The sequence below is a fragment of the Berghia stephanieae genome, chromosome 5 (genome assembly GCF_034508935.2).
Source record: "Berghia stephanieae isolate SIO BIC M18660-M18661 chromosome 5, UCSD_Bste_1.3, whole genome shotgun sequence".
Lineage (NCBI taxonomy): Eukaryota > Metazoa > Mollusca > Gastropoda > Nudibranchia > Aeolidiidae > Berghia > Berghia stephanieae.
In genome coordinates this window covers 73260111-73287583 of record NC_088364.1, presented here as the reverse complement: position 1 = coordinate 73287583, position 27473 = coordinate 73260111, and the positions used below count along the sequence as shown (strand labels likewise).

The following is a 27473-nucleotide window of genomic DNA, read 5'->3' as shown; positions in this document are numbered from 1 at the left end:
TATTTATTATTATTATTATTATTATTATTATATTGGTTATAATAATAATGTAAAATCTTCTAATTAATAGATTAGTTATTTAATAGTTTGAATTATAAATTAATAATCTAAAAAATAAGTCCTTGGTACAACTCTAATAATTCACATTTTATGAATCAACATAAGATACGACATGACGATAATGATTTTTTTACACTGTACAATGGGATTTGTTTACATAAGATTTATATAATCATGAAATATTCTTATAGCAAGATTATTGCTGCTGCTACTACTACTACTACTACTACTACTACTACTACTACTACTACTACTACTACTACTACTACTACTACTACTACTACTACTACTACCACTGCTACTACTACCACTACTACTACTACTACTAGTAATGGATAAAATAGAGGTTGCATATTTCTGTGCTTTACTACGTGGGAAAAAAAAGACAAATTGAAAGAGAAAACAATATTGGGTGCATCCTTTAATGACCCAAAGATTGCTCAAGGGTCAATTCCGTAGACTCTATGGTGATCTCCGATCTTATCTTAAAATGACTTTCTTGGAATCACCTCATTTTACCCAGGTGCAAATGAGTACCAGTTCGCTGATGAAAGTAATCTTCGACGGACTAGCATCATTCTTCAAGAGGATAATAGAAAGTCAGCATGGCTCGGTGGTACGGTCTTTGCTTCGTACCCGAAAGGCATCAGTTCGATCACCCGCTGATGCGCTGTGTTGCCTTGAGTAAGTCACCTCAACTAGATCAATTTGCGGCGCTGCATTGCGGCTGACGCCTGGGTTATTCCAGTCTTCCCCTGGAATAGACCCTCGAGAAAAATTTCCCCTATGGGATGAAAAAGGGAATTTTATTTTTTTTTAAATTTTAAACTGTTATCTGTCTGCTCAACGTTACAGAAACATGGATAAGTTCCGGATTTATAAGCTTAGGAGGCAAGATGGCCCATGGTTAGCGCGTTGTACTCTGGAGTCAGAGGTTCCGTGTTCGATTCCGACCGAAGCCAATTTGTACTTTCTAGAGCAAGAAAATTTACTCCAATCACTCACTCCATTCAGGTGTAAAAGGGTACCTGTCAAGCTGGGATAGTAATCTGCGATAGACTAGCGTCCTGTTCAAAGGTTTTCAAACAAATACGTTAGTTGTCCGCTTCACGCTATTGAAACCGGAATAACTCCTGCACCATTGGCTACAAGGCTCTAAAGGAGTTAATTTGTCTTACAATGAGTCCAGGGGGCTCAGAAGGACTTACTTTAAAATATTTTCATTGAAAATTCCCGAAATAAATAACGATCCCACAAGGTACCGAATAGATGTGCGACTGGTTTTAGACACGTTACTGCTGTGTCACAAAAGGTGACACTTCTTAAATTATATTTATAAACATACGTTTTTAAATTGCCGAAAATGTTTATGTTGCTATGCCTTCTGTACGTGGTTTCATCACATAGAATTATTTTTTGAATTGTTCTTGCTTTTTTATATTCAGAATTGAAATAAATAAATAAATCGTAACTGTGAAATTGAATGTAAGCTTCAGTTTAATATACGAAAACAGATAAAATGGACGTTTCGGCTTTCCCCTTCATCAACAACACATGATGAATTAAAAACTACAGACGAATGAGATAATGTGGAAATGGCGTTGTTAAGATGCATAAACAAAAATATTGATAGGCAGGAAATTGTATGCTACTTTGTGAGGAAGCGCGAATTAAAACAGAGCAATAGAAATTTATAAAAGGTGCGTAATTAATTAAGTCAAAAGAGGGGAGGCGGGTAGGAACTGTGTAATGCAGTATAGAAGACAGTGAACTAAAATAAAGTGTGGACTATTGTTGGAAAATAAATACAATGGAATTGGAAATAAATACAAAATGTAAGGGATGTAGGTATTAATATATTAGTGGCATTAGCAGCAGCAGAAGCAACAGTAGTAGTAGTAGTAGTAGTAAGTAGTAGTAGTAGTAGTAGTAGTAGTAGTAGTAGTAGTAGTAGTAGTAGTAGTAGTAGTGGTAGGGGTAGTAGTAGTAGTAGTAGTAGTAGTAGTAGTAGTAGTAGTAGTAGTAGTAGTAGTAGTAGTAGTAGTAGTAGTAGTAGTAGTAGTAGTAGTACCGGAATTTTGGAAATTGATATCAGAAATAAAACCAGACATAATCATAGGTACGGAAACATGGCTACATTCCGAAATAAAGGACAGTGAAATATTTCCACCAGAGACATATTTCAACGTGTTCAGGAAAGACCGAGAAGATAGGTATGGTGGGGTGCTGGTTGCAACAACAACGAACCTCTCAGTAATAAAGCTTGACATCCAAACAAAATCAGAATCGGTGATCGTAAATATCAAAACAGAACAAGGCCTACTCACTGTGGGCGCTATGTATAGAACACCTTCAAACTCAACTATGGAACAAATGACTGAGATAACACGCTGTATTGATAGCCTAGACCCGAAAAATGTACTCTGGTTAAGCGAGACCTGAACCTACCTGATACAATTGGGAACAAGAAAAAATAATCAGTTACCAATATCCTTCATTTATAAACCAAGCATTTATTAACAAATTGCAAGATTTTGGCCTGAGTCAAATAAACAAAAATCCAACAAGGGGTACAAATATCCTCGACTTATTTATCACAAATCGACCAAATTTAATTGTCAAGTGTACAACCATTCCAGGCATTAGTGACCATGACATTCTCATCACGGAAAGCACTATCAAAGCAAACAAAATCACAAAAAAATCACACCCTATTACTATTTGGAAAAAGGCAAATATCGCCAAAATGCGGACAGAAACACGTCTTTTTAGTGAAAACATAATTAATCAACATCTAGAAAGCACTGAGGATGTTTGGACTGCCATCAACGACCACCTAAACAAAATGATGACCAAACATGTACCAACGAAGAAAAGCTCAAGGAAATTTCACCAACGATGGATAAACACCACCGTCAAACAATTATCTAGACGGAAACAAAAGGCATGGAGCAGAGCGAGAAAGTCCAACTGTAAGAAAGACTGGTACAATTATGCCCGACTGAAAAAAGAAACACAAAAAGAGAGTAGAAAGGCCTATCATAACCATGTTAAGGAACTTGTTAGTGAAGACTCAAACAAAAAGCTCTGGAAATTTATAAAAAGTAGGAGGTGCGATTCGGTTGGTATAGCGCCCCTTGAGCATGATCGTGTATTATACTCTGATGCAAAGGAAAAAGCAGACATACTTAATAACCAATTCTGCTCTGTTTTTGCTTCAAAAGCTCATACCAAAATTACCACTCAACAACTACAAGGCGAAGAAAACGATTCCAACACTATGGCCGAAATCAATGTGACAGTAGAGGGCGTTTCCAAACTCCTCGCCACTCTAGATCCAAAGAAAGCATGTGGCCCAGACAAAATACCATCCCGTCTCTTAAAGATATTGAGTAACGAATTTGCACCTGCCCTCACACATTTGTTCAAACTCTCTCTTGAAACGGGAGACATACCAATTGTTTGGAAGCACGCTCTTGTCCAACCCATCTACAAGAAAGGTAATAGAAGCAGGGCTCAAAACTACCGTCCAATTTCATTAACCTGCATTTGCTGCAAACTGTTTGAGCATATAGTGAGATCCTCAATAACTGAATATCTCGAAACTAACAGTATTTTTTGTGATGAACAGCACGGATTTAGGAAGCACCACTCATGTCAAACTCAACTTCTATCATTAACACATGATCTGCCAGCTGCTATTGATAAAGGTGGTCAAATTGATCTAGTACTACTGGACTTTGCCAAGGCCTTCGACAAGGTCCCTCACCATCGGTTAATCCAGAAATTGTATGACGTTGGTATCAGGAACAAAACCTTACAATGGATTGCAACTTTTCTGGACAATCGCACCCAACAAGTTCTTGTCGACGGCGAGACTTCCACTATCGGGATGGTGACATCGGGCGTACCTCAGGGCTCAGTCCTTGGGCCCGTCCTATTTTTAGTGTACATAAACGATCTTCCACGAGGTATAAGGTCAAAAGTGCGCCTCTTTGCTGACGACACAGCATTATATAATCAGATAAAAACAACAGACGACTGCAAAACACTAAATGACGATCTAGCTAAATTACAAGAATGGGAAACAATAAATCAAATGGAATTTAACGTATCAAAGTGCAATGTTCTAACCATCACAAATAAGAAAGCACCTATAACATTTGAATACCAACTTCATGGTCAAAACCTGGAACATGTAAAGACAGCAAAATACCTTGGCATTGAGTTTGCTAAAAACCTCAAATGGAATGACCACATATGTCACCTGGCTTCAAAGGCAAATCAAACAAGCGCTTACATCACCCGCAATTTAAAAAGATGCCCAATCACAACTCAAACCCTTGCTTTTAAAACTATTGTTAGACCAATTTTGGAGTATGGCAGCTCAAATTGGGACCCATATACAAAGAAAAACATCGACACCTTAGAAAACATCCAAAGTAAAACAGCAAGACGCATCACAAACACATTCGATCCTTTCTCAAGTGCGTCTGAAATATCACAACGGATTGGCCTTGAACCTCTGGAAAAGAGAAGAAAGATAGATAAACTTAAATTGTTCCACAAGATCTACTACAAAAATTCGTGCCTTAAACTTCCAAACGACATCAAAGATATCGGCACAAGAAATACGAGGGACACACAACAAGAGTAACCATCCCAACATCAAAAACAGACGCCCACATGTATTCGTTTTTCCCTTCCACTGCCCGACTATGGAATAGCCTCCCAGCTAAAGTGGCTGAAAACGGTTGCCAACATGCCTTCACGCGATTGCTGGAGTTCACAACGTGACTTTTTAATCTATGTGGTTTTAGTATTATGTGCAGAGTTTTAGCAAGTTTAAAAATGTAAAACACTACAAACTGTGGAGTGATCCTCGACAATATTGGAGGTTTCCACAAGACGAAGAAGAAGAAGAAGAGTAGTAGTAGTAGTAGTAGTAGTAGTAGTAGTAGTAGTAGTAGTAGTAGTAGTAGTAGTAGTAGTAGTAGTAGTAGTAGTAGTAAGGATGCAGAAAATAAAGACAGGCATTTCAATTTTGACACGGCGCCGCCAAGTCTGGGACTTTTTTTGTCCTAGTGCGGAAGTCTGCTATATTTTTCTACTATCACAAACGATATGAACACGGGACTGGGACAGTCCTGTCCCGTTGATTTTGTCGCATTTCACAACGGCTTGGGACACAACGGGACTGTTTTGTCCCGTCCCAATAGGTGCGGAAGATTTCTCTAAATTCTATATGTTACAGATTTGGGACAGGACTGTCCCACGACAGTCCTGTTCTAGTGCGGAAGAGGGTTTACAGTTAGAGTTGTGCCGATAGGCCTATCAGCGTTCACTCTATTGTCTCAAAATATCCTTTCCTAAGAATCACAAACGGTTATTTTTATGACAACATCATAAATGGTACTGCTACCATAGACTTAATGAGTTCCCATCGATAATTCAAAGTCAGAGCTTCATAACTTATACAATAGGCAAGTTCTCTATGAGGCAGTACAATGTGAGGAGTGGAAAGATACGACGAAAGCATGACCACATGCCCACAATGAACCGTCCTCCGAAACAATTGGTATGGGGTGCCATGTCAGTAAAAGCAAGGGCAGAGCTTTTTTTCTTGCCACATGGCACGATCAATAATGGGGAACAGTACCTCGCTGTTCTAAAAAGTAAAAGTAGTTAGCGCACTTTGGTTCATCGTTTTTTTGTTTGTTTTTTGTTTTTTTGTTTTTGTTTCTTTAAACAACAACAAAGTAAACAAAAAACCCAGATTGGCTTGAAAGCAGCTCTGATCTTATTCTTAATTTTATTGAGAATTTTGTGAGGAACAAAGTATTTTAACAATTGCTCAGAAGTCTTCATTTAGATGGGTGGTTTAACGAGATACAATACAAAACAAGGATGGGATGACAAAAGAATATTGCGAATTTACGGCGGGTCTCGTGGTAAAAGTTGATAATTTTACTAAATTAATTATCTATAAATTATGTTGATTTAGTCATATTATGTGATAAATCTTAGATGAATAAATCATAAGTATATCCTATATCCCAGTAGTACGAGATGAAGGCAAATGAATTAAAATTGAGATTTCTTAAACTTACTACAATATCTATAGAACAGTAAAGTTTGCTGCCCCAAACGTAAACAATAACAAGTTGCTAGTGATTTCCGTTAGGGACCGGAATAATTTACGCACAATATAGGTCTCCCAATTTTGTAGTTTGAGTTGTAGGCAATACACTTTCAGTATTGAAAATATGTTTACATAAAATCTAACAGTTGCAGAAATAATAATATAAGGCTAAATTATTATGAAAATCAGGCTCCGAACAATTCTCGTTTTGTTCACACCAGCGCAATAATTTGCTCTGGTCTAAAAATAGATAGACGTAACTTTTGATAAATTTTACCTTTTGTTCCATAAAATATCCATATCTAGACATTATTTGATGCATGATCGAGTATTTATGAATATGTGTTTCTTTTGCCACCTAACAGCCAAATTTTAAAGGTTATTTTCTTTCTATTATTTACATTGGAACGTGAGCTGTCAAGACAGGAACATGTGGTTTGCCATGTGCTTCTCGACCTTTGTTTACGTTTGGGGCAGCAAACTTTACTGTTCTATTTTAATAGAAGAGTAAAGGAAGGTGCCCCATATGTAAACAATAACATTTGACGTCAAACGTGACCCAGATTTTTTTTATAAATGACCCGAACTATGCTGCAGTTGACCTTTAGTAATGTCATGCGCATCCAACCAACTTTTTGTTTACATGTTGCTAAGGCAGCAAACTGAAGCTGGTCGTGAATAAATTCCAGCTGTTTACTCCGAGCCTGAGATAGCTAGGGAGGCCACGATCATATTATTTATAGCCCAAATGCTCCTTTTATTTTGTAGGAAAACCATAATCATGGTTCCCCCTCTTCCCGTAAACAAAACCATATCTATGTTCAGGGAAACTAAGATTGTTGCTTGTTTTTGGTTAAGGTGGACCGTACTTTTTTTTTTTTTTTTACAGCGTATCAAATGATCAAAGTCAAAGCATACGGTCAATGCAATGAAGAGAGTAAATTCGAATCTATCTCCTATCTCTTCGCTCAGATGACCATTTTGAACAGAAGACTACTACTACGTACTTCTACTATAACTGCACTACCACTACTGTATTATAACCACTGATACCACAAAACTAGACTGAACTAACGGACCGTATGGCTCAGCGGTACGGTTTTCGTCTTGTCACAAAAGTCGAGCAATGCCAATGCTAAGTGTGATCAGTAATAGGATGGATGACTAATCGTGAAAAATTGTGGTCCCCGCGTTGTTTCCCTGGCTAAGGCACTTTACCGCTTACCCCACTCGATTGAATGAGTATCTGGCTACAGAAATGACGGGTAGCGACAGGTTTAGTACACAAGGGTCGCTTAACAGGCTGTATGACAAAGAAATATGGTTCCATACGGCTTGTTGAAGTGGGGGGGGGGGGGGGATAAATATGAAACATTGTGAAGCGCATTGCTCACGGCTATCTGAATCTGTTGAAATGCGCTGTATAAATATTCATATTTATGTACTTGGTCCAACTGTTACTATTTCTACTACTAGACCTCTACTACTAATATCATTATTAATAATAATAATAATAATAATAATAATAATAATAATAATAATAATAATAATAATAATAGTTATTATTATTGTTGTTGTCAATATCATCGTTTAATGGTAAAAGTGTTAAAGATACTTGCAAAATGTTGGTGTTGTGTGTGTTGTAGCAATCGGCCTCCAGCGACGCAACTCTGTCTACAAGAGACGCACAAGACCGTGGCACTAAACATCCCTGGCATGCATTTAGTCATACAACATGAAAGCAACATTCACGGTAGCGTTAACTACATCAAAGTCAAAGACAAATCAATAGTGACATACAACCAGGACATGACAGTAAGTGAGGTGGAAATTCTCAGAATTGAAGGCAGACACTTCAATGTGATATCTGTCAACAAACCTCCACCAACGCCATTCAAGTGGCCAGTTACATCCACCACTAGTGAGAAACCAATGATTGTGATAGGTGACTTTAACAGCCACAGCACCAAATGGGGATACAATGAGAACAACGAAGATGTAGATACTGTTGAGGAATGGGCTGACCAATATAATCTGACACTCTTCTATGACGCATGAATCATCCTTTTCAAGCGCTCGCTGGAGAACAGGTTACAACCCAGACCCTGCATTTGTGTCTTCCAGCCATGTCAAAAACTGTCGGCAACCCCATACCAAAATCACAATCCGGACCAATCGCCATTGAGGTAGGATCAGTCATCTCTACGAGAACAAACAAATTACATGAACTGTGTTCGTGGACCTGGCAGCTGCCTATGACACAGTAAATCACAGGAAACTGCTCCTAAAGGTTGCAAGGGTAACTCGTAACACAAAAATAGTTGCAATAATAAAATCCCTTATGTCAAACCATCACTTTTTTGTGGAAATGGATGGGAAGAAAAGCAGATCACAAAAGAACGGACTCCCTCAAGGATCGGTAATTGCACCTATCCTTTTCAACGTTTATACCAATGACCAACCTCAGTTCGAGAACATCCAGGGGTTTCTATATGCTGATGATCTGTGTCTCGCGTCCCAGGCCTCTGATTTCAAGACCATTGAGGAGAGACTAACGGATGTCCTGGAGCCACTCTCTGAGCCCACATTTAAAGAACTCACAAAATGCTAACCCAGGAAAAACTCAAGAGTGTGCTTTCCATATAAAGAGCCGCCAAGTCTAAAGAAAACAGGAAACTGAACATCTCCTGGAATGGGGACATATTGGAGAACAACACATTCCCCGTGTACCTCGGTGTTACCGTAAACCGCACAATGTCCTTTTCTCAGAACGCAAAGAAAACAAAAGCAAAGGTGGCCAAAAGAAACAACTTCCTAAGAAAAGAGAAGAAAAACTTACACGGGGAGCAGATCAGAAAACAGTCAGGACAACCATACTAGCCCTCTGCTATTCAACAGCCGAAAAGGTCTCACCAGTCTGAGTAAGATCCTGCCATGTCAAAATAACACCTGCCGGATCATTAGAGTAACTTGAAACCGACTGCAGTTCCAGTCCTCCATCGGCTGGCTGGCATTGCACCTCCCCACATTCGAAGAGCCACTGCTTCCAAAGCCCAGAAATATAAACAGAAAATGGACCCAAGGCACCCCCAACATGACCACAGCCCAATAAAAAGTAGACTGAAGTCGAGAAAGAGCTTCATGACGGAAGAAAGCATCAACCCTGACCATGCAGCTGTATACAGGATTTCCACACAGAGTGGGACAATCATGCAAATGAAGCTGTTGGAGATCCGAGAGAAGAACTGTCCTACGGAACCGAGCTCCCCAGGAATGAATTGGTAACACTGAACACAGCACGGGCAAAACTTGTGAGAACAACTGGTGGCATGAAAAAGTGGGGCTGGCTGAGACTAGCTTGTGTACATGTGAATGCCCAGAGCAGACATCCTTAGAGAATGCCAGGATGGGCTCAGCTGCACTGACCATGACCTAAGAGTCTGCTCCCCAATGCTGTGGAGTGAGTTTGGTGTTGGTGCGACAAGCTATGATGATGATGACTTGCAAAATTAATAAGTCTTACACCTGGCAACATATAAAAAAAAAAGTAAGATGACAAAGATTAAGATTAGAATGTTAGGATGATGATCTTTTTAATATCAAAATACTTTTGTAACCCGGCATTGCTAACTTTCATGTGTAACCCAGAATGAAAAGTTATTACAAAAGACGAATGCAAGATATTTAGAAAATTGCTAGTCTATCATTGTGGTAGACGTAAATGTATTAAACTTACATATCCAATAACCTGTAGGTTAACAGAGAAGGAAGGGCGCACAAGTTCATTGTAATTTGAAATTGAGGAGTTGGAGTTGGAACAAAGTTGATTTGCATTGAGTCAGAATTCAATCAAGTCTTAGATTGAAGAAAAAAGCCCAAAGAATCTTTCTTTAAAACAAGAAACAAAAAAAAAAAAACCCAAAAAACCTACAGCGTGCACCAGAATGAATAAAACAGGACAGTCTTTAAACTGCATCAATGGAAATCACATCTTGCATACAAGACCTCTAGTGCTATTGTGAGGACTGGTTCTCAGTCTCACCCGTCCTGCCGTATCTGAGGGCCATAACACAACTTGTGAAATCGAAATAAATTAAAAGCAGATTATAAATTTATATCACTTTTATTGTCATTTCATTCATATTCATGTTATTCAAACTGAAAATCATTTTTAAAAATATAGATAAGATGTTTCTCCATTATAAAGGTATGCTTGTATTCTCATCCTGTGAAAGAGAAAGAAAAAAAATAAAGAAAATTGATAATTATTACTGAAACTGTGTAGTTCCATTTTTTTAAATCTGTGATTTAAGAGCCTTAGCAAAAGCTTTGATTAAGAAAGGTTCTGATATGCAACATCACATGGTCCCATCTATCAAATTCTACTACCATTACAAATCAGCTACATAAATAGATTCATCAGTACTCTTATCTTGTTGATAAATTAAATTATAAATATAGAAAAGGATATAATAAACTTTTAAAAATAATTAGAAAGTTAAATGGTAGACAAGATAAAGAGATATTTGCCTATTTCTTTTTAAATTTCTTATTCATAACCAAGGAAGCAGGTTTCTTTTGCTATATTCTTCTTGACTTCCCTATGTAAATGTTTCTTTCGAGTGTATAACAAGCTCACAGGGCATTTGTATAAAGAAACAGGAGCCAATACCATTAAAATGGAGATACCACTGCCAAAAATTACAACGGGATAGAAATGCATTGGTTTTAACGTGTATTAGACGCTGTCATTAGAAAAAAGTTTTTTAAAATCTTTACAAACTACAGTAAGCTGCTTTTAAAATTAAGAAACGCTCGAAAGCAAAATATGGTCCTGTTCTCTCAATCACCGCTCTCTAGTCTCTAGATTATACTTGGTAGGTCAATAAAGCTGAGAGGTTTTATGAAGAATATAGAATAAAAACATTAATTCCATTAAAAAAACATAGAAGGGTCCATAATGATATATGAGGAACTCTATAAGATACAGTAACAAATGAAAGCCATTTTGATAATCTTGAAGGATATGACTCAATGATGATGATGATGATAATAATAATAATAATGATACTTCTTCCTGAATATAAATTGTTTAATTCCCATGGTATAGGCAGGCCAATGCTTCCAGAACAATTAAAGGAATGCAGAGACTCATTCTTGTTGTAATGTTATTTAGATCTGAAAAAAAAAAGATAAGCATGGCATCCTAAACCATTTTCCCATGGTCCCATAAAAAGCAATATCATCTCACACAAAATCATAAAGTAAAATTCATATGGACCAACCAATGAATAAAAGTTATAATTATCTTATTTTATCAATTATTATCATTGGATTTATTTAACTTTATATTTATTATTATTAATTAAATGCCAATTTGAAATTAAGATAGCAATGTTTGAATGAATAACTGGATCTAACTCTACAAGTAAAATGTAAATGTGCAACTTATTCAGAGTTCATCAAGCACTTGTTACAGTCTGTTGCTTCATGTTACAGGAAAAACTCCAGTTCCATGAGCCTTATGACTCTAAAGGACCAATTATTTCAAAGTAAGATGAAATACCATTTATTGTTTAAAGAAAGTTATCAAGCACTATTTAAGGTCTGTTGCTTCATGTTACAGAAACAGGAATAACTCCAGTTCCATGAGCCTTATTACTCTAAAGAACCACTTATTTCAATGTAAGAAGAAATACCATTCAATGTTGAATATATAGACATGACCTATTTCTTAATGGTTTGCTTATATTCAATAAAAACATTAGAAAACATAATGGACCTGGAACTCAGATACCACTAGGTTGTTAAAACTAAAACCGTTGTGTCAGGTCTAATTTTATCAGAGATTTATGATCATGAAGGCAAGATTACATAACCAATGTCGATTAGCTTTTAAAAAATGGGCTTTTATTTACCTTCTGGTGAACTCATTTGATCAGTATTTCCTGTATTTAACTTTTTGATCACATAAGAAAAGTCTAATAAACATTGAATATTTTTTAATGCCTCTAGATTTCACTTTAAAGTCAAATAAAATATCTGATCACAAATAAAATTTTTGATAATTCGATCAATAGAGAGAGCTTTTCAAAATTGTTGGCTTATCATTCCTCAGGCAAAATTTAGATAAGACATCATGTCACATATCATGGTGTTTCCTATGAATTACAAAATCCTAAAAAGCTTCTTCTTCATAAAAAAACGTATGAAATAAAATTAGGTAATCTAAAGTAATCAGAGAGGTTTAGTTTTCATTTCAATCCAAGGTAAATCCGTAAAGAGTTGTGGGACCAGGCCCCACTTGATCATTACCCCCAAAATAGATTGAACTAACAGGGATGTGTATAGATAGTATGCAGATGACGTCACTCAGGCCTTTGTTATTGTTTTTGCCATCCGCGTTTGTGAGTTGTTCTCACTAAACTGTATTAACCAGACTATAAAAGTTCATGGTTACACAGAGTTTGTGTGTTGGTCCGTTATACTTCCGGATGGCAATGTTGTGAACTCCTTGGCCAACCGCATTCTATCTATAAGTATAAAACTGTAACAAAACCCCACGACCCCCCACAACACTCATACAAAAACTTAAACACAGTTTTTTTCATTTTCATTCCTCTTGAGCCAAGGGAAACTCGTTGCTCATTTTAGCTGCACAGATTCATTCAATCGCTCTCCCCCCCCCCCCCCCCCCCCCCCCTTTTTTTTTTAAAATCTTTTTTTTTTTTTGGAGCGAGTCTATTCTTTTATCCTTTTTTGTTTGGCCTTGTTCCGTTTCTGAGCATGAATTTCTTAAAATTGTTTTTATTTTTTTTTTAAATAAAAAAATATTGTTTTTTTTTTTCCTCTATCGGTCTGGGAATAACCAATTTTCGTTATTGGCAGACCCTGTCTGGGAATAATCATAGCGACGACGAAAATATCAGACCGCACTCCCTGCATTTTACAATTGTATGTTTTCTTTCACAGAGCTACCGACCAAATAAGGCGAAACGGCTTGGAAGATCCAAAACGTCATACATGTAGTTTGACACCTGCCAAATATCAAAGATGCGAGAAGGGGTTGAGTGGGACATTTTCTTTTCCCAGACATTCTCATTTTTTCACCCCTTCCTCCCTCTCTGCCATTCCTTATCCCATCGACTCTCAGCAAAAACAATAACAACAAGTCTTATGTGGCAAAAACGGCTACCAACTTAAATCCCTCAAACAACACAAGATATTGAAAATCGGTGGCAGAGACCCTTTGTCTTGTTCCTTTTCCAGTTCCAGTCATGAATAGATAATGAGAGAATGAAGACTGTTTCGAAATCTATTATTATTATCAGGTCAGGAAAGAGCGAGAGTCAATAAAATATGACAAGCGGTGAAAGCTACGCGCCACGAAAGATGAGGATTTAAAAAAACAACTTTTGTTGAGATTTCAACTACTGAGGAGGGGGGTGTCTGCTCTTTTTTTTGTTCCTTTCTGTTTTGTTTTTCGGTCAAGTTATGACTGACGCTGACACTGACACACGTTCTAGACTGTAAACGTTACCCATAAAATGTCATAAATTACGAAAAGTGTGTTCTCTCACAGAGTAGTATTCGAATCACTCACTGAATGAGCATGAAGCAGACATGAGTGAAGGAAACGTAAACTCTGTAAGTGAGAATCGGCGAGTGAAGCTGTACTGTAACTGTAACTGTAATTTGTAATGACTGACAGCAGTCAAATTGCGAAGTGAAATGAAAACAAATAAACAAAGCATTCTAAAATTATGCCGGTGAGACATCCAAAGTTAAATACCCGAACGCTATTATGGATTAACATTGAACTAAATCGTTTCCTTCTCTCAAAACCAATCGATACAAATTACAAACTCAAACACTGAAATTGGCATCTTACCTTTGCATGAGTTGGACTGCCATTCTTTTCTGGTGATTAGGAACTTTAGCAGCCGGACAACGTTGCGCACAAAACAGGTCTCCCGTTTTTGTCGTTCAAATTGTAGATAATACTCAGTCAGTTAAAAACAAATACGTACAAATAAAATAGTTATTTATTTAAATTCTTTGTATATGGCTAAATTATTCCGAAAACCAGATTTCAAATAGTTCTTGTTTTGTTCACACAAGCGCATTGATTTTGGAGAATGAGATTGACCGTGGTCTAAAAATAGACCGACAGTAATTTTTGATAAATTTTACGATTTGTTTAATAAAAAATCAATATTTAGATATTATTTGACGCGTGATCGAGTATTTATGAATATGTGTTTCTTTTGCCACATAACAGCCAAATTTTAAAGGTTATTTTTTTCTATAATTTACATTGGAACGTGAGCTGTCAAGACAGGAACATGTGGTCTGCCACGTGCTTCTAGACCTTGTTTACGTTTGGGGCACCTTCCTTTACTGTTCAATACTAGTAATCGATGTGCAGAGTCAGAAGAATAAAAACTGAACACAACCCGGTAATCGCACCAATCGGAAATCTTTGAAAAAGAAAACTCAAAATGCAAACAAATTTTGGGAATTTTCCATAGAAGAGCTGGGCGGTATGTAAAATATCAGATACCTCAATATCGTTTCCATCCGTTCCATTTAAGTATTTAAGTGACTTGTATTTTTCCACTGTTTAGGTTTACTGCAAAACCTTTTGACCGTCTGCTCTGTTTAAATTATTTGATTTAGCAACTGAATTTTGAGGATAAGGAGCTAAGAATATCAAGGAAACAATATCTTTCACAACTGCGTAAATGTTGAAGGAAAGCCGAACTCAGCAAAATAATCGTGTTTTTTAAATATGTATTGACTACTCGAACTTTCAACTTTCCTCTTGTTTTTGTCGGTAGTGGAAAAGTTGGCAACCACTCACAAAGACAACAGAACGCTACGCTACTACTACTACACCACAATTATTGTCATTCTACGTGGTCGTGCCAGAGAAACAAAGACATTGTGTAAATTGTTATTTATTTTTCTCTTCTTCTGATGGCGGATTATTCTACAATTGAAATTATAATGGAACACCCCAGGTTAGTTTTTGTTGTAGACTTTCACTTTCTTCTCTGGCTCTGGTTTCCATGTTCACAGGGCTATGACTATGACGATGCCTGTTTTTCCTTTTGAATGTTGGTGTTGACCACAACTCAACGACAAGTAGACTGAAGTCGAGAAAGAGCTTCATGGCGAAAGAAAGCATCAACCCTGACCATGCAGCTGTATACCACCGCCACTACTACTACTACTACTACACTACAATTACAATCACATCTCACCATACTAGGCACTTTGACTTTGATAACATTTTCAAACTCAAAATATCTTAATTTGACCCAGTCAGGGGGATGGGACTTGAAAAAACATAAAATTTGATACCTTGTTTGTTTCTCTACGATTTACGGTTCCAGAGTTATTTATATTTTTCTGTTGACATTTTTTGTCAATTTTAGAGTTAGAGAGAATCTGTGATCTCAATCTCACCGCTGCCTCAAAACCAGCATCTCGCGGCTATCGGGAAATGTTGAGTTTTGCAGTCAACATGGCCCACTTATTGTTTTCAGTAATTTTGTTTCAATTAAAAAATAAATGGCAAGTGTTAGGTATCACTTTAAAGGTCAGAAAATAAGCTTTATTTTCATATAAATCATTTTCATGTATGACAAGTATGGAATAAATTAAGGATAAATGAAAATGGAAAAAAATATGAGGTTTTTGTAAAAAAAAAGTGGGGTGATGGCGGGAAAAATAAAATAATGAGCGAGTGTATCAATTCTGATGAAATTTGGCAGAGATGTTCTTCAATTAATTGTCTATAGATGTATGAAGTATAATTAAAATGTATCCATAATTTAAAAAGTTCTTATAATTCAAAAATTTATACATTTTTATAACATAAGTTTTTTGAGAAATACAATCAGGAATTGAGAATGAAATACACAGTTAGAAAGCTTGTTTTGTGCCCTTTAAAATGATACCAACATTAGTCACATAGTTTCACAAATAACGCCATGGTGACCAAAACAGTAAAGGGCCAAAAATAAAGGTCCAAAAAACGAGTTTCACCTTACAGTGAGCCTATCGGCGGCCGCTGGACTGGAGTTATCAAAGTGCCTAGACCATACCAATGCTTACCACCATTGCCATTATTAATAATATTACCACAACAACCACCACATCACCATCCTTACCACCACCACATCACCATCCCTACCACCACTACTACTACAACCACCACCACATCACCATCCTTACCACCACTGCACTGCTACAACCATTACTACTACAACAACTAGACAGTTACCAGATCACCACACAACCACCACCACATCACCACTACTACAACCATCACCACATCACCATCCCTACCACCGCATCGCATCATCAAAAAAAAAAAAAAAAGCTAAAAAAATAGCAACATATGCAGCATATTTTGATACCATGAAATTTGTTGTTCAATCAACGTTGAAGAAAATTGAACTTGAGGCCCTTACATTGCTGTGGAAACTTAAGCGTTGAAGTTGAAGTGATAATTTGTTGTTTTAATCCTTGAATTTTATTTTTAAAATCACCTTGAAAACTCCTTGATTTCAAAATGGAATTGCTGGAGGAACCAGAGTCATTTGTGTGTGTGAGATAGAGAGAAAGAGAGTTTATTGCATTTCACACATGAAATAGTTCTTGGACTACTTAGACCTTTAATCAATGTTATACCTGTCTTATATAATATATTACATTTAAATGTATACAGTTGTTTGAATATCAGGTACAGATTTTGGCGTTTTTTTTAATAAAATTGCAGTCGGATTGCAACTGTACCATTTTAAGCTGAAATAGATTTAGATGCTATTTTTTAAAAAATTATATTTTGGACATGATATAAAACTAATTGTCGAATTTTTGGGGGGGTTAAAGTAAATGGACTAATTTGACCTTTTTTATTTTTGTATATTGTGTACTTTTGTTATCAATGAATTCAAATTATTATTTTTTTGGTGAATAAGTTGTTATGTATTTATATCTTCATATGACGCAGTTTTTAAATCTTTTGACCTGTGCAATCCCTATTGATTATGATTTGGTAATTTATTTAATTAATTAGTATCTTTCCATAATCATATCTAATCTCTTTCTCTTGGTTTTCAGGAGTTCCCCAACATGCACTGTATTGCTCAGCGACTTTGCGAACATGCTGAAAGCTTTCATTGGAGCAAATTATTTAAGCATAGCCTACGCCTTCACACAAAGTGGTCTTGTGGTGAGTCTTCTAATTTAGTCCTAATCAGTTGCGCTTAAATTTTCTGCTTTTTGGCGGAATTCCGTCTTTTCCAGCATCTCAGACATTTTTGCTGTCATGTCTGATGTTCATGTCGGAAAATACATCCGGGGAAAACTTTTTTTTTGTCTTGTTTTTGTTCCAGCATTATCTCCCAGTCTGTTTTTAATTTTAATATTTCATGGGTGGGGAGTTCTTCAGGTGGAAAAATCATCATGTCATATGTCATAATTTGACACCTGTGTTCAATTGCGTGAATTCTGTAGAGATTCACAGTAATATTATGATGATGTCAGCCTCGACAGGCTGGCGCCAAGTGTCAAAAGTGACACAAGATGATGGTTGGCATGACAGGGGAAAGGGATATGGTGATGTGATGTTTTGGGGGTTTAAGTTTATGTCAAAAATTTTCAGACTTTTTGATTTTTGCCTGTTAACTCACTCAATCCTAGATATTTTTGCTACTTTTGGAAAACATGTATTAAAATTGAGCATGTGCATAAATATTTTTAATCAACTACCATGAACATGTAAACATTAAGAACATTAGCCTTGATACAACGTTTAGAATTGGTCTCAGAATAATGTAATAAATAGCATGGGGTAAAAGTAACCCCGGGCTTACTAGTGATATAGTCGACGTTAGGGTTGAGTGAGTTAAGAGCACTACCAATTCTGGGTGGGGTCTATTAATCTCCCATGAATGGGCAAGGAGGTCACTTTTTCTGTCTTCTATCCCCATAATATTTCCTTTTCCAAGTCGCTTTCTGTCTTTGTCTTGGAATGAGATAACTTGAAGTGTCTCCTGGCCCTGGTCAGAGTCATTAGCTGAGTGGGGAAACAGTCAAATGTATTGTACTCGTTTTTGGGAGATGGTATTTTATTTCTTTTAAATCATCTCTCTATTACTATTATGCATTATTATATTTTATGATTTGAATGCTCTACCTTACCCTACCGGAGTTCCGTCTCCATACAGAGGTTGAATGTCATGGAACTCCATTCTTCATGCTCAAGGGCCATTACCGAGCAGTCGATTATCTTTTTGCCAGTTGTTGCCTCCATGTTTCCTATCCGGGACTTCCTTGGTTTGCCTCTGCCTTTCTGCCAGCTACTTTTCCCTTTATAGCGCTGATTTTTGGATGGTGTTGTGTCTCTGAATGTGTCCATCCATGTTGTGAATATGATTTAATAATAATAATCTTTATTGTCCAAATAAAAGGCAATTCATGCTCAAACAGTTTGGTTCATGGTATGAACATCTACACATTTACAAATACAGATACAGACATACACACAAGCACATTGTTTCTAATCATGTACACAAAAGAAATGAGCGTGCGTACATACATACACACAAACAGACAGACAGACAGAACGATACGATTTATTTACTGGGACAGCAGATAACTATATTAAATGTTATGTCTTATATTAAGAAGAAGATGGTGATGATGACTACAATAATGATGATGATGATATCGACGACGACAATGTCGATGATGATGATTCACACCACTGCTGCTCGTTATTTTTCCACAGAAGATTTGTTAATTGTAAGCATTTGGTTATATTCCTCTTTGTGAGATCCTGTCATTTGAGCACGTTTACTTGAAATTGCGCTTTATAAATGCTCACTTTTTTTTTTTTGGTGAAACATTTAGGTGGTTTCAAACCTAGTACACTGGTAGTGTAATCTTGGAACTTCTTATATCTGTTCTCATAATTGAACCAGTCCCCTTTGTCTTGCTTTTTCTTGGGTACTTTAACCTAAAATTGTGACTCTAGAATTTTAGGCTATCCCATTTTCTTCCGTTTTACTGGCGCTGAATTGACCGAAATGTGTCACAAGGGCCTTAGAACCTTTTTAAAAAAGTATGTTGTTATCTTAGGGAGGGATATGTTTCCATATTGAGCAACGACAAAAATTGAAAATAATTCAAGAATTCTAAGAATAATTTTCAAGAGAAAATACAAAAGAATAAGGGTCAAATTTTGAGTTGAATATGATTTAGGATTACGGCCTCTCTCTCTCTCTCTCTCTCTCTCTCTCTCTCTCTCTCTCTCTCTCTCTCTCTCTCTCTCTCTCTCTCTCTCTCTCTCTTCTCTCTCTTCTCTCTATCTCTCTCTCTTCTCTCTCTCCTCTTTCTCTCTCTCTCTCTTTCTCTCTCTCTCTCTCTCTCTCTCTCTCTCTCTCTTCTCTCTCTCTCTCTCTCTCCTCTCTTCTCTCTCTCTCTCTCTCTCTCTCTCTCTTTCTCTCTCTCCTCTTCTCTTCTCTCTCTCTCTCTTCTCTCTCTCTCTCTCTCTTCCTCTCTCTCTCTCTCTCTCTCTCTCTCTCTCTCTCTCTCTCTCTCTCTCTCTCTCTCTCTCTCTCTCTCTCTCTCTCTCTCTCTCTCCTTCTTTTTTCTATTAAGTCATACGGATCAGATGTTCTTTTTTTATTATTGTACAAACCATACGTTAGGCGCCTTGGTGGGCTCAACAGTCTTACAATACTCGTCACTGTAAATGGGCAATCTCTCTTTTAAACCTGGAGTGTGTGAAGAGTTCCTTTTCCCCGTTTATGTCATCATTTATTTTACATATCAATGTGCAGGGTACAATGGGAGAAACATGTTCCATGCACGTCGCTTATACGATAAGTGTGCAGTTTTGTTCAGTCCTAATTGAGTGTCATTGTTCACCTCAAGTGTGATACAATCAATGAAATGTGTTGAACAATGGTTACAGCTGTTAGTAATGGTAATAAATTATGATGTTAGCTGGTCTGATAACCAAAAGCATTTATTCTGGGCTTGTTTTAACATTGTTGTAGAAAAAAAATTGGACTTTATATAGCGCAATGTCCACTAAATGTGCTCAAAGTGCTTTACAAGGGGTCCCTGGTCAACAGCAACATTTAACATGTAGAACGGGACATGACGCCTGCTAGGCGATATTAAAATTTTCGGACAAAGACAACGCTGTTAACGTCCAGGTACTCATTTTACACCTGAGTACGGTGAGAGAATGTGAGTAAAGAGCCTTTTCCAAGGACTCAACTATGCGCCGAGCGCGAGGCTCGAACCCAGGACCTTCCTACCCGAAAGCGAGTGTTATACCACTTGACCACATAGCCGTAGAGGACTCGAGGATTCGAGTCTGGAGCGTATTTTCGTTTCAATAATATTATGAACTCATAGCAAATTGGGTCAATCAGACCAGCAAATAAGTCCACTCGGCTTATATATATATATATATATATATATATATATATATATATATATATATATATATATATATATATATATATATATATATATATATGGCATGTATTCTTGGTTGCCATGGTTTGTTTTTGTTTTGTTTTTAATTTTGTTTTTTGTTGTTTTTTTTTTTTTTTGGTTATCATTACGATTATCTGCCATACTCTGTGCCACGCGTCAATCTTCTGCTTCTATCATCTTATTTATTTATTTTTAAAAATTATATCCAAAAATCAGTTTCTCTCCACCAATTGCAAACCAAATCATGAGAGAAAAGAGTGAGAGTGAGTAAGACGCGCGCGTGCGCACACACACACAGACACACACACACACACACACTCACTTATCCCTCTTCATCTTACCTAATGACTCAATCGTTGTGTAATTTATTATACTGTCCTTAAAATAGACGATGAATCGGGTCACTTGGGCATTCTCTCCTTCGAATTACAGTATATTATGTGCATTATTATTGATGATGATGATGTTACCAGCTGAATTGCTTTATATTTTACTGTCGCTGCTTCTGCTGCTGATACGACTACTACTACTACTACTACTACTACTACTACTACTACTACTACTACGACTACTACTACTACTACGACTACTACTACTACTACTACTACTACTACTACTACTACTACTACTACTACTACTACTACTACTACTACCACCACTACTACTACTACTACTACTCCCACTACTACTGCCACTACTACTGCCACTGCCACTACTACTACTACTACTACTACTACTACTACTACTACTACCACTACTACTACTACTACTACTACTACTGCTGCTGCTACCACTACTACTACTACTACTACTACTACTACTACTACTACTACTACTACTACTACTACTATTTGTTGTAGTAGTAGGAGGAAGAGTAGACTCCTCTTTTATATCTAAATGATGTGTAGGATTCTCATTGTTTTAAATTTTTTGTCATTGGATGACAGCTGAAACTGAACGAGTAACAGTTTTGTTTGTCTGTGTTTTTTTTTTTTTTTTTTGTTTTTTTTTTTGTTTTTTTTAAAATCATAAGATATCACGTTTGCTTTAATTAAGTCCAATGTCAAAGCATTCCATGTTATGCAAACATTACAGATAACAAATCAAGTAATAATATGTTCTATTTCGAGGTGTTTACTTTATGTTAAAAGGAGTGTGGAGACACGCATCCTACTACTGTGATAAACGTGTCATAAACAAACTATCATGTGACTTGTGTATTGATGCTGTGCGTTTATCCAAAATTGTCACAACCATTCGCCAGCCGGATATATAACGTACAAAAACACAAATCTATTATGTATCCTTGAATGTTTATAGTTAGTCCGATTGAAAGAATCTAGTGAGAACTACTCATAAAAATGGCTGGTGAAAATGACAAAGAGCCGAGTGATGTCAATTTCGTTCCTTCTATACATTGTTTAAGATTATTATTATTATTATTATTATTATTATTATTATTATTATTATTATTATTATTATTATTATTATTAATTATTATTAATTATATAATAATAATAATAATAATAATAATAATAATAATAATAATAATAATAATAATAATAATAATAATAATATAGCATTGGACCGTAATAGTAATAATAATAATAATTGTTAATATCTTTTAATAATAAATAATAATAATAATAATAATAATATAATATAATAATAATAATAATAATAATAATAATAATAATAACATAGCATTGGACAATAATAGTTATAATAATAATTGTTAATATTCTTATAATGATAATGATAATAATAATAATAATAATAATTGTTAATATTCTTATAATGATAATAGTAATGATAATAATAATAATAATAATGTTATAATAGCATTGGACAAATAGGGTGCGACTTTGGAATTACACTGTTTGAGTAGGCTCTCGGGCCACTGAATTGCTAGCAACCAAACTTTTATAGATACATTTTGTCGTATGTTGAGGAGTGTGTTTTGTGTATAGGACGCATAGTATTAAATTTTATCGTTTGTATTTGCTGTTGTTTGTTTTTGTTTTTTTTTTTGTTTGTTGTTTTTTTTTTAATGTTATCTACAAACTGATATTTTTTCCCTTGCAAATCATCTCTCTGTTATGTATTATTATATTTGTTATTTTGAATGTATTATGTAAGCATTTGAGTGTGTTCCTCTTTGTTGGATTTCGTGCTTGTGTCCGGATGAGACTTATAGGTGATCTCAAACTAAGTACATTGGTGGTAAACTCTTGGAATCTACATCTGATCCCTATTTGTTCCCAGTTCCCCTATGTCTTACTTTTTCTTGGCTGCTTTAATTGTAATTCCAGAACCTTTTACTACCCCATTTTCTTCCTTTTAACTAGCGCTGATATAACCTTAATGTGTTGCAAGAACCGTAAAACCCTTTTTTAAAAACAAACTAAAACATACAAACCGATGAGTACTTATTTGCAGGTCTGATAACCCAAATATTCACGGGCCCGTTGTTGTAATGGAAATTACTCTCAAACCAACGCAATATATTGTCTACTCTACCTCGTACCATTCAATAGTCGTAACATCACTTCCTTCCTAATGACGTATGGTAACTTAGTAACACTGGCTCTAAACTATCGGAACAATGGCGGACGCCGTATGAAATATTTCTCCGGCGAGCTTAAACGCGTATCCAGAGGAAAAAAAACCCCATCAATTTGATCATGTTTTGACTTTTACACATTCTGATCACAAGGCATATGAAAAGGGAATGAAAAGTTCTAACCAGCATGAAGAATAAAAAGTAATGATTTTCTTTGTTTAGAACCAAGATGGCCGCCGTTGCCGAGCGCGTGACATCAGACTACTGAATCCAATTCCGAATTGGGTTACAAATGAAGAATCACGCCGTGACTGTCAGTTCACGTTCGACTGTCAAGAAGGCTGGAGGTGTCTTGTTTTGTCTATTTAATGCAAACAATTGTGTTAATTTTCCTTGTTCTTATTGGATTTTTCAGCCCGTTTTTTGTGCTCGGTGATCAGACCTGCAAATAATATGTGCTTGTCGCTCCAAATACATGCCTTAGTCTTAGTTCGCCTCAATCGCTTCATGGTAGAAAAGATGCACACATTAGACAACATCTTTGGAATTCAGCTATAGATAGTATGCGCTTGCCTAATAATCTCTTAACATTGCCATCCGGAAGTATAACTGACCAACACACAAAACTTGTGTATCCATGAACGTTAATAGTCGGCCATTACTCATAAACGCGGATGGCAAAAAACAATAACAAAGACCCGAGTGACGTCATCTTCGAACTATCTATACCGACATTTTCATGATAATGTTTCTTCTGTCATCCTGCTAGCATAAGACCCTGTACTTTAGGCCAGATTGGTGTAATGTGTTCTAGCGGTATGACACTCGCTTTAGGATCGGAAGGTCCTGGGTTGGAGGCTCGCTCAGCGCATATCTGAGTCATTGGAAAAGGCTCTTTACTCACATTCTCTCACCTTGCTCAGATGTAAAATGAGTACCTAGTTGTTTGTGTCCGAAAAATTGTAATATCGCCTAACAGGCGACATGTTAAATGTTTCTGTTGGCCAGGGACCCCTTGTAAAGCGCTTTGAAGACGTTTTAGTGGATATTGCGCTATATAAAAGCTTAAGATTTGTTGTTGTTTTTTAACGAACCTTTTCATCCCACTTTAAATTTTGACGATACCAGCTGCTAAAGAAAATGAGCTTTATATAGCGCAATATCCACTAAATATGCTATACACATGTATTTTGCAGCGCATATATAACATGAAAGCGTCGCCAGGGCGTACAACCCCCCCCCCCCCCCCCCCCCCCCCCCCATCCCAAAAAAAAAAAAAAAAAATAAAGCCGTGCAAAATCCCTGGTGTGACGAAATCGATTAACCGTTAACCGAGTTGTTTATTTACAAAGTCGTGTGACATTGACCTTGGCCATTCACCGAATGGATGACAAAATAATATAGTAATATAGCAAATTGGGCCCGACCTATTCACATGTGAACGGGTAATAGAAGAGTGCTAATCACAAAAAATGGACGCCAGACATGGGACTTGTATAGAATTAGATAGAAATTGGTTTCCACATCTGTTGCTGTGAGATTGAATGGATTGTGAGGCAAATGAACTGATTATTGAGAGGGAGGAAGCAGAGGTAATGAATGCTATTTATAAAAAGAAATTTGCAAATGTATGATTTATATTTAATAGTCTTAACAACACTTGACCAATAATGAATATGACACACGAGAGGAGGCAGATGGAGACAAAGACAAACCTATTGCTTTCATGTTGTTATATTGATAATGAATGACCAAACCGTTTGTTCTCTATTGACAGACGTGTGTGTCTTGTTATCATTTAACCCGTTTACCGTGATAACTTAATTTCTATCAAGTTAAGAGTTTCGTTCATTATGTGTAGTCTGTAACTGCATACCTACTCGTTTTCCTCAAGAGTGCATAACGTTCTACTGGCCGGTATAGATAGTATGCAGATGACGTCACTCAGGCCTTTGTTATTGTTTTTGCCATCCGCGTTTGTGAGTTGTTCTCACTAAACTGTATTAACCATGCTATAAAAGTTCATGGTTACACATTGTTTGTGTGTTGGTCCGTTATACTTCCGGATGGCAATGTTGTGAACTCCTTGGCCAAGCGCATTCTATCTATACCGGTAACGTAACTGTAAACCGTTTTGCCCATCAATATCAAAAATATCACTCCGATCTTAAAACTAAATACATATTTGAACTCAGCAGGTCCAAATTAACAATGTCCAGCCACGCGTACGCGCCTCGATTTGATGCTTATTAACAAAATTACTTTTTTATTTAGTTTTAAGATCGGAGTGATATTTTTTTTTTTATTGATGGGCTAAACGGGTTACCGTTACCGGCTATGTGGACTTGTGGTATGATACTCGCTTTCGGATCGGTAGGTCCTGGGTTCGAGCCTCGCTCGGCGCATAGTTAAGTCCCTGGAAAAGGCTCTTTACTCACATTTTCTCACCGTACTCAGGTGTAAAATGAGTACATGGCCGTTAACAGCATGGTCTCGGTCCGAAAAAAAATTGTAATATCGCATAACAAGCGTCGTGTCCCGTCCTACATGTTTAATGTTGCTGTTGGCCAGGGACTCCCTTGTAAAGCGCTTTGAGCACGTTTAGTGGATATTGCCCTATATAAAAGCTCAACTTTTTTTTTTTATACCGGCCGGTAGAACGTTCGAGCTTCAGTCAATGAAACAGCATTGCTGTCACTGCACTCACCGTTGGTGAAAATTGTAAGGAAGAATGTCTGGTGTCCGGGTCGGGTACATTCGTACCACGCCTGTAAGGGGATAACTACATACCAACATCCATTCATCTTCAACTCTTCATCGACTACTTGACCCTCTAAAAGGTGGGGTCATCGCTTTGACTCAGTAATGCGGTCACGTGCGATTGTGAATTATTTATCTCACCATCACAAGTGTCTGATAGTGATATGATCGCTCATTCATGTTATCATTGATTGACAAAACTTATTTTTATCCTATTGGCTAATAAACGTTTACCTGATAACATTATATCGACAGTTTCAGATGTCCTCCTGCTTGTCAATAATATAGATAGATCTACATATTTTTAAGGCTGCCTCTATTCTCACCCACCCCCCCCCCCCCCCCCCCCCCGTCCCCCGGCCGATCCCCCGGCCTATTGGATTACCGAAAAAAACGTCGCCGGCTTTTTGCGATTTGGATTTGATTGATTTTTTTTTAATTGTGCAACTTGTGACAAGAAACTTAACAAATTACTGCATTACAACCTTTGGATTAAACATACAACAATTGTGGACTACTGGACTACTATTATGAAGACTAGCATCCGGGGGGTGAGAATAGTCACTTCGTATTTTTAATGAACTGAAAATGGAGGAGTTTGAACTTTTTGACAAATTGTCGATTATATAAATCTATCGATATTTTAAGCAAATGTTTGTAACCCAAAAAAACAAAACAAACACACCAAAATAAAAATAAACCACAAAGAAAAACAACAAAAACACACACACACCAAAATGAAAATAAACCACACAAAAAAAAAACAAGTGTTTTGTCGTCGTACGGCATGCAGCCAGTCAAGTATTGCCTGTTAAGTTATAATAGTGACATAACGTCTTGTGATTTTTCTGGTCCTAGTGGAAATAAAACCTAACTTATGAAAGTTAATCGGACTGAGTAAAAAAAAAAAAAAAAGAAGAAGACAAAAGAAGGTGACTCATATACATGGAGTCAAACCAAACCAATAACGTTTCGACCCTTGGCCTTTGTCAGGCAGGAGATTAAAAACAAGACAAAAAAAAAAAAAAAAAAACAAAAAAAAAAGGGAAATAATGGCAAAATACCACATTTGGTGAAGCGAGTTTTTGAGAGTTCCGTCGGAATCATTTAGTAGAGTGTCCGAGCGTGGCCTTCGTAAAGTTATAGCCTGACACTGGCCAAAAAATGACGTCAAAATGCCAGTCTTTTGCCACAAAAGAAAACAAATCGTGAGTTGTATTCAATAGTTCAACCAATGGGACCACTTGTTTCCATGAGCTCTACTAACGACAACTCACTAGACGGTGCAAAAACCAAATAATGACGTCAAACTGCCAGTCCTTTAGGATTTCAGTTTCAGGCTATAACATAACGATGGCTACGGCCTGACACTAGAACCGTGGCCTTCGTAAAGTTATGGCCTGACACTAACCAAATAAT

At 36.7% G+C, this 27473-nt stretch overlaps 1 protein-coding gene and 1 long non-coding RNA gene across 2 annotated transcripts in view; one reads left to right on the top strand and one right to left on the bottom strand.

Moving 5' to 3' along the window:
- Window positions 1-10306: 10306 nt before the first annotated feature.
- Window positions 10307-14592, bottom strand: LOC144973577 (uncharacterized). Its single transcript, XR_013645581.1, has 2 exons — window positions 14094-14592; window positions 10307-11380 (listed from the first exon to the last, which is right to left on the bottom strand). It is a non-coding gene; the product is annotated as an uncharacterized LOC144973577 (long non-coding RNA).
- Window positions 14593-14754: 162 nt separating this feature from the next.
- The window catches only part of LOC144973576 (uncharacterized), a 23571-nt gene continuing 10852 nt past the window's right edge, over window positions 14755-27473 (top strand). Inside the window, exons 1-2 of the mRNA XM_078916201.1 lie at window positions 14755-15225; window positions 17336-17447. Of these exons, the coding sequence (XP_078772327.1) occupies window positions 15182-15225; window positions 17336-17447 (156 nt within the window). The 5' untranslated portion in view covers window positions 14755-15181. The remainder of the gene's footprint in view (window positions 15226-17335; window positions 17448-27473) is intronic.